This window comes from Puntigrus tetrazona, chromosome 7 (genome assembly GCF_018831695.1).
Source record: "Puntigrus tetrazona isolate hp1 chromosome 7, ASM1883169v1, whole genome shotgun sequence".
Taxonomy (NCBI): Eukaryota; Metazoa; Chordata; class Actinopteri; order Cypriniformes; family Cyprinidae; genus Puntigrus; species Puntigrus tetrazona.
The window spans coordinates 35,035,840-35,054,601 of NC_056705.1; the positions used below are offsets into that span (position 1 = coordinate 35,035,840).

General features: G+C 39.7%; 1 protein-coding gene across 5 annotated transcripts in view; it reads right to left on the reverse strand.

Moving 5' to 3' along the window:
• The window catches only part of cbfa2t3 (CBFA2/RUNX1 partner transcriptional co-repressor 3), a 45,017-nt gene extending 26,634 nt beyond the window's left edge, over positions 1-18,383 (reverse strand). For 2 of the 5 annotated variants that reach the window (XM_043245626.1, XM_043245625.1), the window contains exon 1: positions 17,808-18,383. In XM_043245626.1, the coding sequence (XP_043101561.1) occupies positions 17,808-18,003 (196 nt within the window). In that variant the 5' untranslated portion in view covers positions 18,004-18,383. Of the gene's footprint in view, positions 1-7,570; positions 8,581-17,807 lie in introns of those variants that run through there. The other 3 variants (XM_043245624.1, XM_043245623.1, XM_043245628.1) reach the window with 3 other exon arrangements.
• Between the last annotated feature and the right edge of the window lie 379 nt (positions 18,384-18,762).

The window sequence follows — 18,762 nt, forward strand, 5'->3', positions numbered from 1 at the left end:
CGACATTCACTTTGACACCAAATGACAAAAAAGGACCAGATATTAGGTTTCTATTGGTTTGTGGGCCAAATAACTGGCTAAAAGTCTCTCTCTTCGTAATTGTACATAAAATGTCTTCCAACTGTGTATTATTGTGTCAAATCATGCATCAGTTTTAGGGATGAAAGGCTTGATAGAGTTAGAAAACGGTATAAAACTACACAATATAATGAAACAATTTTGTTCTTGTAGGAGACTAGTAATACTAATGACTGTTTTATTGGTGCTCGGACAAATAAAAAGCCATGCTTGTCCTTCAGCCCTACAAGAACGATCATTACGGAACAATTACAATTTTCCCATCAAGGCTGATGAATAGTTATAATAGCTACGCTTTCCCTAAACTCATGTATTACTTTAATAGTGGGGGGAAAAAAGAGACAAAATGATCTATGACAGGAATCTGTTTGCTCTCCGCACTTCCACAAACAAGCTCCCCAATCAAAACACCTGCAGCTTCACCCAACACCAATTAGCTCATCAAGCTTTTAATTACTCTGTTAATTGCATACAGGCAGCGTGAGGGGCGGCTGGGGAATTAGACACAGAAGCCCTCCAGAGGACCCGCCTTGACAATCCTAACAAACAAAGAGGACGCGTGCCAAGCAAAACACACAGGGCCTGTACACACATACACACACACACACACACCCCACAGATCCCCTGCTCACATGACTGGAAGAAAAACAAGAGTGGCTATAATGCCATGCCACCATGCTCGCCATCTGTTACTGCGCTAGAAGTGATGTCACATCCTGTCACATGGATAACTATTACCTGGGAGAGGGATGAAAATGTAAATGAACGCAAAGTGTGCTTGGGTGCGTTTCTACTGGTCAGTGTTTCTCATCTACAGAAATATACTCTGATTAGCATTGTACCTAATTCCTTGTACTAAAAATACAACCGCAATATACAACACATACTATAGTATTTCTAAAATATTTCTATTTCGCAGTCCCTCTGTAAGTCAGGATCCGACTCTCTAATGAGTGCATACTGACAGCACACATACTCTGTTCCTCTACCTTTTTTCTTCCTAATTCCCTGTCTAGGATGACTATCTCTTTTTCTCTCTCTCTCTCCCTCTCCCTTTCCCTTACATCCTCTTAGAAAACAGCAGAAGTGTTTGGCTGAGGAGGCGTATCCAGGAAATAGTGGCAGGCCCTGACTTCCTGTGTGACAGGTGCACGATGCGGGGCCTGACAGCTGCTGTCTCTCCGCAGTATTCACTCTCTCTCTCTCTTTCTCTTTCTCTTAGGCTATGGCCAGCTGTAGCCTAGTACTGCTCTTGTTTGCTTTGGCTCTTGCGTCATTACAGCTTGCTGATTTATGGAGCACAAAAGACTGAAACCTGCCCAACTCGTACACATGCAAAAACACATAAAAATATATACAAAATCTATAGATTTATTAATGTTCTTTTTTCTATGAAAGTAGTACAATGGTGCAGGGATCCCTAAGGATGTCACATTGACATACACAACGGGATTGAATAATTAACAGTAATAATTAATAGTATTGAATAATTGAATTTGAACTCTTTCAGTGATTGCATGTACATTTATTACTTTTTAAAATCTTTTTTTTTAGTTGACGTTGCCCAAACAACTTTGTTCATCTATAGCCTGCTTTACAATGTCTCAGTTTCAATTAAATTTAAGTTTAAAATGATTTTAAAGTAATATAAATATACAAATAATTTAAAACAAGGGACAAATACAAAATTATACTTTTATCGAATCAAATTTAAATAAAACATTGCAGCATAAACAAAGTGGCAGTTTAAAACAAAAAAGGCAGAAAATTAACTAAGGAAGTAACTTTTATTACCTAAAAATAGTTAAAAAGGATAAACTAAATAAAAATAAATGAACATAAGTCTGGTCTCGAAACCTAGTGGGCTGCATACATAGGTAACATTTTTAGGCTTACTGGCTCATAACTAAATATACCCTAGTAATAATAATGAAAGTTTCTTTCCAGAGTGGGATCGATGCAGCTTTCAGTATTATTTTTCATCCCTCTTAATAGACATATACTATATACTATAAAGTCTCTGCAGGAAATTGTATTTTCGTATAGGAACATCCTCTTAAAAGTATCCGCCCCTCCTCCATCTGTTACATTCTGGTATCAACAAAAATGTTTCTTCCAATTCCATTCGCTTTGAAAATGTTCCTTTTTTGTATGGAAATTAAACTTCCTTCTGGTGGCTCCCTGGTTGTGGAACAATAACTTATCAGAGGAGACCCCTGCGTTAGATTAAGGTCTTCGTAAGAGACTGGAGCCGCAGTGAAATTCAGCTCAAACCCATTTCAAGAATGACAGGATAGTCCGGCGCACTGCTTCTGTTTCCATGAGATAACGGCCTCTTTAATTTGTGCAAATACGCTACATCGTACGTCTCCCAGCCCCAATCCAGCCCAGAGCCCCATCTCAATACTTTAACATCATTGTGAGGAGAATTGTATGTGTGTGTGAGGGCTTAATAACTGAACTTCATCTGTAGTTACCACTCAGAACTGTGTGATAAGTAACTGGCTGAGGGCGAGAGGAAGTGAGGAACTAGCTTTATCACAGACAGGAGCGGTGATATGAACTTCCACACTGTTTGATTAATAAACCCCTCTACCAGTAGGGATTACTCCAGCTGGTGCCCTGTCTCTCAGCCATACTTCCGCTGGCAATGTATCCTTACATCCTCCGATCTTTTTTCCAGCTTCTTATTTAGCAAGAGTCTGCTTATCATCCAAACAAAACAAGCCAGCTCATAGTGGGAGCCATTTCTCAAAGAGGTTTACAATGTTCCCTATTTGATCAGATCAGATCTGTTTTTCATTACAGAGAAATGAAGATCCAACAATCTAGCAAAATCAGCCTGAGCAGTCTCGTTTCTTTGAGATGCTTTTGTTGCACTGTCTGTATCCTTCTGAAAATCCAAGCTACAAACTGATTGGCTATTTCTGGGAGATTTCTATCAGCCGGATGGGAGACCATGAACACGTCAAGCCCTAATCACTGGATTTGATAACGTTTACAAACTTCTTAGCATTATTAAAAATTCTGCTCTTAAAAAAAATTCTGATTTACTCACACGTGCCAATCAGCCAGTCTCTTCCTGTCTAAGTGGGCGGGTTTTGACCAGAATAAGTTGCGTTATGGGCCAGACTTAAAGGTTTATTCTACCCCAAAATGAAAATTTTTCAAAGCTTTATTCAATGACTTTATTCAATAATTCCTCACCGTAATGTCAACATAGCAACATTTGGAAAGTATCCTAACACTGATGCTATGGTGCCAAATTGTTGACTATATGCATTATTTTTTGTTTTATTTCCATACATAAAGTATTCTCGTTGCTTCATAACATGTGTGAACCACTGATGGCTGATGGACTTTTCTGACAATGTCTTTTATACTTTTCTAGACCTTGACACTGTTCATAACTTGGCAGTCAATGGTACAATCAAAAGCCTCCTGGTGACTTTATCTTTCTAATCATTAAGACAGGACAACACCTTTACATATGAGAACATATGGGAAAAGGGAAGAACGAGTAGAGTGATTGTATTTGAGAGTGATGTGTTTTTCTCTCACAGAGTGAACTCCCAGCTCCTACAATGTGGCGTAAATGTGTTTTTTGTTACCCCAGATGTTTGGAAGCTGGCCGGCTTCTCTGCTCTCTGACATTCTCCTTCTCCCGAGAGAGGCCGCCATGTCACAGTAATGTCAAACACATGCGCTCACCACACCGTCGCCGTCTTTCCCACTGTTTGGAGGGATAAACAGGGCTGAAACCATGGCAAATGCCCCCTTGCCCATCCTTGCTGCTCCCTCTCACTGGCACTCCCGCTGGGAGCCCGGGGTTGCCACGGTAGGACAACCAGATGGACTGCTGGGACACTTTGCCATAACAGAGCCTTCACCCCTGAGTAAGTATTGAGATACACTGAAATACAAATGCTGTGATCATGTGAGTATATTTATCAGCACCTCACTTAACTAAACTAAACTCCTTGGAATCCTTGGACCACTTCCATATGCGGTCTTAAATCAGACACAAAATGTCCAGTTTGCAATGCAATCTCAGTCTGAACAGTCATATCAGAATTCATGTGACTTTTACATCTTTCTAGGGAATTCTGTGATGATGAGAGTCACTACAACGATTTAACAAGTAGTTCTTTGGACACGCTGTGAATATGGAAGACAGCTGAGAAGGTGATCACTGATGGGGCATATTTAAAAGTATTATACGACAGCTCTAAAGCAAAACTTCAGGGAAAAGTACTTGAAAAAACATACACTTACTCTTTGTCCTTACTTCTGTTTATCACCTGCGCGCAAATTTTCAGGCTTCTGCAGCACATCAGCTTATGAATGAACGCATAAACGCTGACTTCCATATTTACTGTGGGATGGAAAGCATGCTGATGGCATGCAGGTCAGTTCATGACTGTGACCAGTTCGCTCTTGTATCTGACTTTTGAAAATGATGTGAACAGCCAAACAATCTGAGCAATAAGAATCAGATCTCAGCAGTAAGACTCGCAATGTGTACATAACCTATCTCTTCATTTATCTGTGACACACACATTAGTTTTGCGGTGCACAGTGTGCAGATTTTTTTTTATTGTATGCGCTTCTCCAGTGTGGATCTGGAAGGCATTCCTTTCAGTACATGTAACTTTGGAAAGAAAGGGAAAAAGACCCAGATCTTTTACTCAGTCTGAGAATCATTTCCTCACACCAGGACATAAGTGACACATAAGTGCTCTCTCTGTCAGCTAATGTAGATAATAGACCAGGATAATCTCTACTGAGCTCTTCTAAAGACATCAACAAATCAACAAAACAGGTTCAAAAGCCTCAGTTCTAACATCCCACCTGCTCAGGACTCATGTGACTGCACAACTGCATTAATGCATTATAGGAATCAGGATCAGTGTGTGATCTGACAACTCTCTAGAAATGGGAAGATAGCAAATAAACTTCATTTTTGTCAATTAAGTTTGACTTTATCAAAAACAAGGTCCAGTATTCATTGCACATAATTAAGGTTATCCAGTTTGAAGAATAAATTATACAAAAACAAATGGTCTTTTTGTATTTAATTTATACACTACTACATTCAAGCAAAGCAAAATATAGTGTTAATATGAAGGAATATTTAGGTGAATATTTTTTCACGTGTTTTACCAGTATTTTGAATTATGCATAACATTACGTCGTTGTGCTTCACGGTCAAAGAGAATGTCTGTAAAGTTAATGTAAACTACCAGGTCAGATTCAAACCTGCATCTGGCTCTTTGTGCTCTCCAAGCACATACCCACTAAGACATAGATTTAAAATGGCGTACCTGTGAGCACACAAAAACTTCTATTTATGAATTTGATGAACTCTTCCCATAGTATAGCTTTTGTGCCAACGAGGTAAACTCGTACAAACTGGCAACTTAAGTGCAATGCCCCTGCGTGTCGTGGGGTTAGTTGTTTGAGCGAGGTCTTTCCTGCAGGTGACCGCCAGACTACCTGGCCGATCAGGTGCCAGTGCTTACTGATCAGTGCCTGACCCCACCCCCTAGTTCTCTCGCTCTCTCTTCCTCCCTCCCCCTGCTGCTTTGCCGGCCGTCTGCCTGCACCCATCTCCCGCCCACTGCCATCTGCTCCTCTCGTTAATTACGAGACGGCAAACTTCACCTGCACCCGCACTCAAATTACAATAATTACCTCCAGTGCACACCATGTCCCTGCTCCCATTGCAGAGCACTGCCACAATGACAGGCTCTCCCAGCCCGAATGCAGGCATCCTGTATAGTAAACTTAAGATATATATAACACATAAAAACGGACACTTTCCACATGATAGTACGAGTGTGAGCTTTTATGAATCCACCGCAGATCAGGGACGGGTGTTGCATTTGTGTTTCGAAACTAGGCTTACAGAGTGCAAACCATAAAGTTTAAACTTACAATATCTAAAGCGACTTCGATCCAATTTTTTTTAGGATTTCTAAACCGTGGTGAAATTTATGTTATGACTTTTTTCAACTAAAACGTTCATTTTGGTTAAAAACTACGCAATTTATATTTATTCTTTTTTTTTTTTGCTCTAGCAGTTTGTTTTTAATTTTTGTAAGCACCTATATTTTAGGCTTCATCAACATTCTGAACAGGTTTGTTAAGTGTAGACGGTGAGCAGGTAAAACTGACTCCAAATAACCTTCAAAACCAATCAAACAGGTGCTCCATATATATACCAATGGAAAGCAGCATCTCCGGTTGACTTAACCACATATACTGACTTTTCTACATAAATCTGCTAAACATGGCACGCAAGCAAATTAAATAATCTCTCCAGATGAATGAATTGGTTTTCTCTTAGTAGTGGTGCTTCAGCGCGTGCTGCAGGGGACATTTGCCTATAAAAGCTATAAGGGCTATTTGGTGGTAATGTTTAAGGATAGTCTGTGGCCACAGCGCGGTTTCACCTTCAGACATTTAGCTGTTGGGAGAACTATTACCGTCTGTTCATTCATAATTCATCTGATCTTTACTGGGGTCAACTGAAGAGTAAAGTGGTGGTTTGCAGTGCAACAGCAGTAACATCAGCGGGTGCTGACTGGGCTGGACTGAAGGACAGTTAAGACAAGTGATGTTGCAACAGAGCATATATTGTGGTTTCATCCATCAGTGTGCTGGCAAGGTTGCGATGAACAATTCATCATAATGCACCAGATCACATCTTCATTTTCGTGCTCATATAGACAAATCATTTATTAGACGAACAGGTGCAGAGATCGCCAGGCTGATAACTGCTATAAATGTGTGTTTTTTCACAGGATTGAAGCCATCTGATGCGCATAAATATGCTGTCATCTCTGCCCGTTCGTTTATTATTGGCAAGGTGTTTTATTGATAGTCTATTGTTTTTAAAGTAAACAATCTAACCTCTTTCAGAAAACGTGATCACATCTAATAAGTTCAGAGGTTGGGATTGTTTCGCCAAAGGATAAACAACATCTTTTTTCGTGCTATTTTCACAAACCATAACTAAAAAAACTAATAATTAGCCTACAGAAAGTTGGAGAAAAATTGGAATTAAAAAATACATATTAATTGTACCAATTATTTTTATTTATAATAACATACTTTCTGTTGACTAAGTCCCCATCTGTATGTTAAATAAGCATCTATTCTCATTTAAAATAACCAATTTTAAAGAAACAGTGTATATTTAATATATATATATATATATATATATATATATATATATATATATATATATATATATATATATATATATATATGTACACATACACACATATACAAACTGTATATAATTTAATAATAATAATAAACACTCTGAGAATAATTTAATATCTGAATGGCCACATTACACTTTCCAACATTACAAGCATCTTATAAAATCTTCCTTCAAGTCCTGACTAAATTGATTATGTTTAATAAAAAAACGTTAATGCAGAACGAACTAAGTATTTATAGATAGAACAGAAGCGCCACTTACTTTTGAAGGTCGAAGTAAACTGAGGTATTTGCAGCAAAAAAATAATCCACGCGAAAAATTAAAACAGAAACAAACGGAGATTATTACACCTTAAATATCACCGAAAAAGGCGCGAACTTTCCAAAATGAATAAAAAAAGGGTATCTGTGTCGTTTTATCAAAGAGTGTCTGAGAGAAAGAGAGAGTTCTGAACTCCTTTGGATTGCACGCGATGTTGGCGTTTCGTTACAGTAATAAATAATGAGGTAATTCAATTTCAAGAAAACGAAAATATATCATACAAAGCGAAGAACGCAGCGGAGCTTTAGTATTAAAGTAGTGAGACTTTGGTATCACGTTCTTTGAAAATGTCGAAACCTTGACGCGTTAACAAATTTCTTAGTAAAAATGCACGGGGCGAAAAAAAGTTCGCTTCGGTTCCTCAAATATCGCAAAAACAAAAAAAAATCGCAAAGTCCTCCAAGTTCGGATCTCGCGTTCTTGGTGCTTTTTTATATCGTATTCCACAGTGGACGTCCGCGATCCCTCCTATCAGATAGAAGATGTTTTTAACGTTGCCGCTGATGCTCCATGTTTCCAAGTAGAAGTGCGGTGAATGTTTTCTCTCGTAAATCCTTTAAAGTCCCCCGTCCGCGGAGATGAATCGGGTGGGGAGTGTTTCGGAGATCTTCCCGTTAATACTCCAACTGCTCGTCGCGAACTCCCTCCACGCTGAACGCGAAAAAACGGTCCGCGAAAAACATCGTTCGTGTCCCGGCTAACTGATGTTACACATTCTGCGCGGTTTCGCTCTGCACCATCTCGCGTTTGGGTTTATTTTTGTTGTTGTCAGTGGTTGGGAGCTGGTGTGCTGTCTAATGACCCTTCTGTCTGCGTTTAAAACACCATCTGGAGAAGAGAAGCGTTCTCCTGCGCTCCTAACCTCTCTCTCGCTCTCTCTCTCTCTCTCTCTCTCTCTCTCTCTCTCTCTCTCTCTCTGTGACAGCTCTTCAGACCCACAAGCTGACAGCCTGCCTCCCCTGTGCTGTATAACCCCCTCTGATATTGAGGATTCCTAATGTAATTCATATCACATTTTTAATAGACTTGCTATTAACATAATTAGGACGTGGCCACAATTTCCTGCAATTCTTAAGGGATCATAAGCACTGTCCCTGTCTCTGATAAAAATGTCAGATTGATTCTCACGAGAGCGGTATCGATGGTCCTTCCACAGCGCCGGGCGGTTTTGCCAGGTTTTTAAAGGCGTTTCCACCGCGCACCGCCAGGGGCCGCTGTTTCCCCGCATCAGGTCCTCGGTCCCACACGCTCGCATTCATCAGGCAATTGACAGCCAGGCAGCTGGTGCCCGAAGCCCGATCGAGGGCATTCAAATCAGATGGGAGATATGATGTTTTTCCTAGCATAGTTACAAACCGAGCATTTCATTTTTTTTCAGGAGCATGTGCTTCATTTAAACATTCTGTCTAAGTGTAGACTGTTGATGGATGGTCCTTACTTTCAATGTCAGCTGTTGTCAAAAATGCGTTTTGTTTCTGAGGTAAAACAACGCGCGTAGTGTAACACTCATTTCAAAATCTATTACATTAGCTGTTTTGTTTCTGTAATTTTAAGTGCGTGTGAATAAGTTCACCTTAAATTCATCCATGAAGATTAATCGTAATAAAACGGACATGTTCAAAAACATTGCATTACCGTCGGTTTATCGTTTTAAATTGAACAAATGCTTTGATGTTCATATTTTGAAATTCACTTGTGACCGTGCACCAGGCCACAGTGTACCTCATATTTAATGTGTTTGAGACTGCTTACCAGGTGCTTATAAAACTATCATTTTCATTAACAATTTATTCCGAGACCTTGACAAATAACTTTCACGCAGCTAAAGTCTATGGTACGCTCCGACTGAATAGCAGAGCGGTTCCTTGTGTGATTCAAAGAGCCGCATGCAGCAACTATGAATATGGATAAGAGATGGCATTTCCACAGACACTTTCAGCTGTATTTGAATATGAATATGACTTTTTCTTCTTCTGGTTTGGGCAGAATATTCAACGCAGAATATATTTCTCTTGCGGTATTGGCGGAAGAGCTCTAGTAAATACAGCTGCTGCTAAAAAAATGACCAACTTCTTCTCCAAACCCCCCACCTCCCTCCGTTTTGTTCGGTTGATTCCCCCATTTTTGACTGTTTAACCATCGCCGCACCTGCTAGCCATTCACTAGCATTTTGACTCAGTTTTAGGGGGAGGATCTGACGGTGTCACCGTAGGTGAGCCGATGAGAACCGCACATCTGCCTTTCTTCCCCCACCCCTTTAAAAATGACAGGATGCAAAGACATGTAAACAAACATAGTTAGCGCTACTCTGCTGTCGGAGAAAGCGCCGGTGGTGTAAAGTACACAGAAACAGCTGCCCCATGCCTTCTTTTGTCCCACCATTGCACTTGCACGGTCAGCTTGAGAAGGCTCCAGTCAAAACACTCTTAGCTGCTTAGAATTATTATTATCATTTCCACCTGGAAAATTGTATATATATATAAAAAAAAATTATTACAGCAGCCCCTTAGATAATGCTTTAAAGCATCATTGAAATAAAAAAGCATCTTAGTCACTTTAAGATTTTATTTAAACTATGTCCACATTATTACAAAAAAAAAAAAAAAAAAAAAAAAAAAAAATATATATATATATATATATATATATATATATATATATATATATATATATATATATATATATATATATATATATATATATATATATATTAATTTATTATTTTTTGTAATTTATTTATTTATTTTTAATTAGCCTTTTTTATCTGAACATCTGCAGAGACCACTTTTTAGGATAGATAAAATCATGGGATTTTTACCTACTTTTTTTCTCACTGAATATTATTATCGAGCACTTTATCGACTTATTTCATATTTCAAGAAATATGAAAAATTCTGTGATTAATTACTCACTCTCATGACATTTCAAACCTGTCAGAAAAATTTGCATTGAACCATTGATGCCACATGGACCATTTTAAACATTTATTTTAACGGAGCATTTCAGTTATACATTGCTGTCTACGGAGGGACAGAAAGCTCGGATTTCATCAAAAAATATCTTAATTTGTGTTCCGTAGATGAAAGAAGGTCTTACGGGTTTGGAACGACATGAGGGTTATAAATCGCAGATTTTTTTTTTAGGGATGAACTGTCCCTTTAAGAAAAGCATGTGAAAAAAAGCACATGTGTGGGAGAGTCCCAGTGTTTAGAGAATTGTGTGTGAAGTAAATTGATGTCAATGGAATTGAACGCTAACACTAGATCAAAATTCTCAACCTTGAGAAATCCTGTGAAAAGAGCAGCCCTCATTGCGCTGGCTCCGCCTCTCCTTCTCTCATGACAGCTAATACCCGGTTCACAGATATTAAATAAATCCTCTATGACTTGAGTCTCTACACCCATAATTCTTAATCCACCGTACTGATATGTGGTCAGCTCTGGTGTGGACACGCAATATCTACCCAGATATTCGAGGATTTTTCTACAGCCAAATGCAATTTGGCTACATTTACCAATGTGTCAGTCTGTGTTGCGCTTGCAAGGGCAAATGTCTCAAACTTATCAAGTGTGAAGTGTTAGGATCTGTCTGCTGCGAATGCACTCTGGCTGGGTCTGAAACTAGAGCGGTCGCCTTACCGCCTTGTCACCCAATGTTTTGCGCGTGATGGTTCTTCTGATTTTAGACTGGCTTCCAATCTGTAACATTATGTCTAATGATCTACAATGCATTTAAAAGACAAGAAAACGTAAAATATAAAGTGCTTTATTTTGGGTAAAAAAGGACTGATTCAAAAAAATAAATAAATAAATAAACAGGATAATGGCAATAATTTGATGCATTTAAACACAAAAAATACCATTTGATTTGATTCACTATCCACTGAAATATATTGGATTGAGGGATATCTGGGATATCATGCATTTAAATCTAGATTTAGATGTAGATAGTTTTCTCATACTGCCACGTGGGCTGGATTTTTAAGATTTAGCTACTGAAACGTGCTTTTTTTAAAAAAAGATTGCTATGTGGAATTTTAAGTGAATCAAGACAAAGATAATAAGACTTTGAATTCCTCTATGATCAGCTATTGGGGCTAAAAACTAGATGCAACATGAGGGACCCTATAATTTTTATATTTAGATGATTTGGTGGTGATACTAAGTTAACAGCGAGAAACAACGAACAGAGTAATTTGTGTGACAGCAAAAAAACCCAATCACCTTACACTAGTCATTCTAGACCGAGCTGCTTCGGTCCTCTGTCCTACGTTAAATCAACCTGAGAAAAACTCTGTCAACGCTCTTAAAATCTGTTTATGCGATCTCTGTTTGCTGAAAACAGCGGCTGCATCGTTTAGTGAAAATCCTGGCACTGTTAAGAGCTTATTCATCGGCTCTCCGTCGCAGTGAGATCTCTAAATGTGCAGCCAAATATGTCATCATTACTGATATGCATCTGCTGACAAGTACATGCAGTTTTAATTGGTTTACTAAAAAAAAAAAAAAAAAAAAAAATCATCCGTCAGGAAAGCATTCTGACCTTGCACTTAATCCACGTGTTCTGCTTGAGATCTGAAAGACCCAAGGCCTTTAATAACAAGCAGATTGCATTGAAGTGTTAGCTTGATACTTCATGAATATTCAAAGGAATTTTAAAAAAGATACTTTATGTTGGAGCCTCATAGACGCCTGATCTAAATCATGACAGCAACCGCATTTTCCGATTAGTGTTTTGTAGCAGTTCGGTTATCTATCTATGTTTTTCCCCAGTTTGTATTTGTCGGTTTCAGACTGACCCCAAGCAAAAAACAACATCCACTTTTCTCGAATACAGCAACCTTTCTGAAAAGTAAACACCAACTTTGTGATAAAAAACAGATGGTTATCTGTTGACTAAAATCTGATTAGGTCAGGGGAACATATTAAAAGTTGAAAAGAGAAAACAACACATTTTTAAGTATTATTATTAATATTATTATACCAACAGCAGGGTTTTCTGTTTGGTTTCTTGGTGGATGTTCGCTATAAAGAGACTGAACCAGACAATTTTCTAGATATTGTTATGGGTCCGTCCTTTACTGTAAATGTATAGGATTTTTTACCCCCACTGATTTTTACTGATGGTGATGCTTGCCTTAGCGAAAACTAATAATAAACTAAAACTTAAAAAAAAAGGTTTACGTCTCTATCTTGGACTTGTCTTTTGAGAAAACAAGTCAATGGAATTTCTGCTCTGGAGTTTTAAAAGAGATCTCAACAAATCTCAGTAATATCTGTGTTCAGACTGGCAAGATAGCAAGGTCATTTTTTTATATGGTTCAAACTTTGTTTATCCAGTTCTTTCATATTTTCTCTCACATGCATTTTACTTGTGCTGCTACCTCAATAGAGTGCTATCTTCAACAGGATGAGCTCCTGGTTGTCTGGGAGATGGATCACTGGTTGTCCCGGGTCTTGATGGAGTGTTTATGGCCCTCTTGCTGAGGAGTTATAGCCCTGACTGTCCTACACGGTCAGGTTCTTCTATTGCCTGCATGCATACTGCATACACACTCTTTCTATACCTTTAACATTGAAGCTGAATAGAAGGGATAGAAAGGGTTAAATTAAATGAATGTGCTAAAAAAACTATTTTATGATCCATTGCATATGGACTCCTCAGTGTGGAGCACTTCTAGTAATATTCCTGTTCTGGTCATAAACTGTAAAATATAAATCTGTAAAACAACAGAAATGCTTCTTTTTCAACAAGGACAATGGGTACAAGCCACAACGCGACAAAATCAGTTCAATACAATCAAGTCACATTAGCAGAACGTTGAGTCGTGGAGATTTCATTGTGTACTACTGGACCATCATACATTTTTGATTGTGTAAGAAAATATAGCAAAACTATCTTTTTTGAAAGAGTGTAACGCAATGGGAAGTACGACGGGACTGTGGAATTTCAACATGCGTATAGTTACGTAGAGTTGGTTTCTGGCCTTAGACTGTAAGAGTGACTGGAGCATAAGGTGCAGCATGGGGTTCTTATCGTCTTGACAGCAGTTTGATTGACAGTGCAACGCTCTCATGGGGGTGCGCTCTTAGACAGCCCGTCAATGTCAGCGCCTGACAGGTCCTTCTTCCTAGCTTCATTTAGGTCTTTGTTGATGTGACTACAGCATTGCTCTCTACACTCTTCCCAGTGATCATTCTGAGGACGTTTTCAAACCTCTCCATTATGAGCCGCTATCTCTATACCTGCACCTCCCTTCATACATTGACCTTCACCTAGTGGCATTAAGAATGTCCTTGTCTGTCTTTCTTTCTCTCTGCATCTGATGGAGTGGCAGAGATGCTCGCGTCTGATTGGGCTTATTGTGTCCGTATGGAAATGACGGTCTCTACGGAGGCAGAAATAGAGCAAAAAAGAAAGAGAATGCACGGGTAAGGGTTTGCAAGAAGGAGATCTTTTTTTTTTTTTTTCACTTGCACATTATAAATCCTTTCCTGTGGCTGCAGTCGCCATCCAGAGTGCTGGAAAGAGATAAGACTGGGTGCTGCCAGAGAAACACAGCTCTTTTGTCCTCTCCCTTTGTCCTCTCCCACTGAAGCTCCGGCATTCAGCGGCCCTGTTGAGTCACCCTTACAGACTGCAGTAAATGAAAGTTATTTTAAGCACAGCCGCTCAGAGAGGGACTTTATCTAATGAGAAGGTGGCCACAGGCAGTGCAACGAGGAATGGAGTCATCCACTTTTACACTAAGCAAGGCGCACTGCGGAAGCAGATGTGTCACCGGCATCTTTCTTCATTGCTATCAGTGTTCTGAATCGCAGAGATTAAAAGAAGATGCAATGATGAAATGTGTGTATGAGCATGTTTCTCAACAGGGTGACACTGATAAAGAGAAGATGTGAGACAGGACAGGAAGTGAGAGAAAGAAAGAGATAATGAGCTGCATTCTGTAATACAGAATTACAAAAATCTGTTGCGTTATGCATTTGATGATGAAATGTTTTGTGCGGAACGTTTCCACGCTATCATCAGGTAAGCCAAAAAAAATGCCATAAAGATAATACGTAATGGTTTTTTTAACAACCACAAAGCAGAGAATTCATGGTGAAATAACCTTATATTGTATATTATAGTCACACATTGTAATGGTGCCACCAGCTAAATTTATTACAAATATTTAGAGGGTTTGAGATGAAAGACGAAGCTTAAAGGCCACCTACTCTACCGTAAAGAGGGTCTAGCAACGTCTACAGTACTTTTTAAAAATTCTGTCCAAACTCTTTAAAAGGATATTTTCTTCAAAGAAGACACTTTGAAGGGGTTTGGGAACCAAACAACATCGGAGCCTTTTGACTTCCGTTTGTGTGACTTAAAAAAAAAAAGAAAAACACTGAAAAATTTATCAAAATATAGCTTTTTTTATGCACACGTAAGTGAATGCTTACATTCATGATGGATGTAATGGAGGAATGTAAGGATTTTATATATAATAAGTATAAGCAATTTTTTAAGTGAAATATTACTTTAAATGCCATTGAAATTAGGGAGAGTCAAAATTTGCAGAATGATTGTAACACTTAAAAAGTCACTGGTCTGATCTGATCTGATCATTTAGACACTATCACTATCACATTTACACTATCAAAAGAACAGTCAATACTGTTATGAGTTAGAAATGACACTACTACAGTTATAAGTTAAAGGGTCAGTTTGCATCTGTCCTTCTGTGTGTGACGCCCACAAATGCAGATTAAGGTCCGTGCTCTTTCATGCACTGCAACTCATGTAAGGAAACTTAATAGAGCCTTTAGTTAAGTTCTATCAGTCATCGCTAAAGTCTCACTGTGCACAATACCAACGCAGTATCACCAACAATTTGTACATATTTTACGAGGTGGCTAATTCGTACGACTTTGTACAACCTCGCTCATAGAATTTTGTACAATTTGTATAAAACTCCAGTGACAGGTAGGTTTAGGGGCGGAGTTAGGCGTAGGTCAGTTGGACACATTCGTACCAGTATGCAACTCGTAAAATACACTGGCGAACAGAAATGCGATGTCAATAATAGCAAATAACACAGATTTTAGTTTTTATACATGTAAATTATTATCTGATTATCAGATAATAATAATGCCAATTTCTTAGTAAAAGAAAAAAATCCGTAGTAAGCTCAAAAGTCTCAATTTCCTCTTCACTCAATTGAATTGCTGTTTAGGATAAACAATTGACATCTAATTCAGGCAAGGATCTCGTGTGAATTGCGAAAATTGTTGACTTTTCATTTGCTTGTGCACATCTGCGAGTGGATGTGCCCTCGCAGGTGCGCGTGTTGATAGTTAAACCTTGACTTTGGGTTTGTGCGTTCAGGCAGTTGGCAGTGCTGGGACTAGAGATAGCAAGAAGAGAGGGTTGATGCACAGTATCAAGTTGTGAACATCTGTTCCTCATAGAGACCACAAAGCTGGTGCAGAGGAAATAGAAAGAATAACTGCTTTCTGCCTTTCTCTTGTTTTGTCTCCATTTCTCCCTCCCTTCCCCTGTCCTTTCCCTTTTTGCATTCTCATATTCAGACATGCTGAGACCCCTTAATAGAAATTACCGTAGTGTGGTAGAACAGCGATGGTGTCGAAAGGTACAATGGTACTTGCTTATGTGCCATGAATGATGATCACATTTCATCCGATGCTAACTTTCAAGCTGGCTCACAAAAATAAGTCATTACTGCAGCAAAATGTACCTCAACTTTATGAGTCAGATGTTTTAGCGGTTATGTTAGAGAAGAAGGTGGTAGAATTACATATGACACCTGTGATGCCTTAAAATACTGAATTTTTGTAACAGCCATTCCGAAACCATCCGTCTCCTACAGATCATGTTTCGCGAGCCACATGCACTTAAAGCAACACACGACCAGCACTGTATTCCAGAATATCAGTGAAGTCGAGCAAATTAACGATTAGCATTTAGGACATTCCGCTGTCCTCATTTCCCCTGCAAGCACGGTCAGCCCTTAACACACATAGCTACGGCACTGTTAGCTATGCTAAGATGCTAAAGCACTGGCCAACATATCATCCAAGCATACATATTCAAATAGCTGTGGATTAGTGCGGCTAAGCTCTCTGCTGCCTGTGATAGGAAAGAACCAGACTTTGTTTTGATAATTTTTCCCTATTTTTTTCCTTTAAGAATTTCAGGGTTTCGATTCAGCTCCCCCATCTTGTTATACGTGTGGTGGGTGGCTGTTCTGTTTTTTCATTGCAGACTGGTGTGTATGCAGTGTGTGTGTGTGTGTGATGATAAGGCACGGGGGAGAGAAGCCAGCGCTCTGACACCTCTCCACCGCCGCGGTTATCGTTTCACCACAGCTGTTGCCCAAGTCGCACCACATCTGCCGCCTCACAAGAAGCCTCGTCGCTATCGCCCGACATGAAAAGCCCCTTCATTACCCAGCTGTTGACTACACCTCCCATCAGCCCCTTCTCGTACGTATACGCACACCTAGATAGGTAGCGGCACATGAGACAAAGCACCACTGTTTACAAGCTCCAGGTCCTTTCTTTGTAGCTGAGCAGCGGGCTGGCCTTAGGGACGTTTAGCTCGCTGCCTCAGCCATTTTATCACTGAATTACAGGGGATGTTTATGACTAAGCCTAATTATACCGCGCTTATCAGAGAAACGTGTGCAGAGCTCATTATTGCCAAGAGCCGAGCACTGCCGCAGGTAATGTGCAACGCTGTATATTACCTTTCAATGCAAACTAAAATTTTCGCCTTAAGGCTATGAAGTGCGACTTTAGTGGTACTTAGCTTAGAATTCTTATATTGGTCTCAAGTGGCTTTAAAGTTCTAAAACACTGTTTGGAGGCAGTTACATGATTTGTTGTGTACCTACATGTTTTAGCTATTATATAAATGGCAGACAAAATCAAAAAGAGTGCAAAGTAAAAACAAGACTTTTAAAATGACAGTTTCTTGTGCCATTGCTGGACACCAGCATATGTTTTGGATGTTGTTCGCCAGCATGACATCCCACCAGACTTCTCAATTAGCATACTTAAGAGATTCTCGGTCAACCACTATCACAAGCAGGCATCTGGATCGACCACTGCGACAAACTGCATTTTATCGTGTTTTACTAGACTCTACTGCGAATGTGTGTGTTTCTTTCACTCACCTGTGGACTGTCTCCTAGACATGTGAGCAGGCAGAGCCAATCGATGGAGGGCTCGTTTTTCCAGGGTAACTCTGTGGCTGGTCAACGTGGCTGTTGGCAGTCTGGGTGCAGCGAGAGTGCTGGAAGACGCTCTCCTGGTCCCAGACCTGTTAAGTCTCTTTGCATGGATCTCTCCAGCCATCTCATCCCAATGCATCCGCTTACAAAGTTCCACAAGTAAACTCCTCAAGCGTTCCAGAGGCCCGTGGGATACTCACGATCGGCCAGCTAGTTCCACCGTGAACGGTCTGTTGTGTTGTCCAGTTCGCTAACCTACTCAAATGTCTTCAAGCATGTACAGTCGCACTACTCAATGAGAAGACCAGACGCGAGGCTCACGCCCCCGTACAACTGAAAAAAAAAGTTTGCTGACCACAAACCTTTTTCTTCCCTCTCTTTAGCTTAGGTAGCAATGCCGGTGTCGTAGTCCAAAATTTATGGGCTTCTGGACAAACAGTGATATTCGCTGTCACAGCAGGGAACGTATGGTGAGCGCATGTTCCTCGCGCTAGCCTCTCTCTCTCTCTCTCTCTCTCTCATACACACACTCACACACTCTTTTATCTCTTTCACTCTCTTTGTAACAGCTCAAAAGGAAAGGGTGGTATGGGTGGCACAGAGGTCAGCCTGACTGTGGGCTGAGACTGTACTTCAATTGAGCAATACGCCTTAGATTACTTGCATATTTTTTGAAGTCTCCTTTTGGGAACAACCGAGAATGCCCACGGTTGTAGTAAATTTTCATAACGCTGTTTATTCTAAAAGTTTATTTTTAGAGTTAAGGTTGGTCTTTAATAATGTATAAATTAAATAACTTTATATAAATGTCCACATATAGACAAACGTCTGCGTGTCCTGTCCCCATGTGAGCAGGTGGTTCCCCAGGCGAAAGTAAACAGTGCTGAGCGGCTGTGAT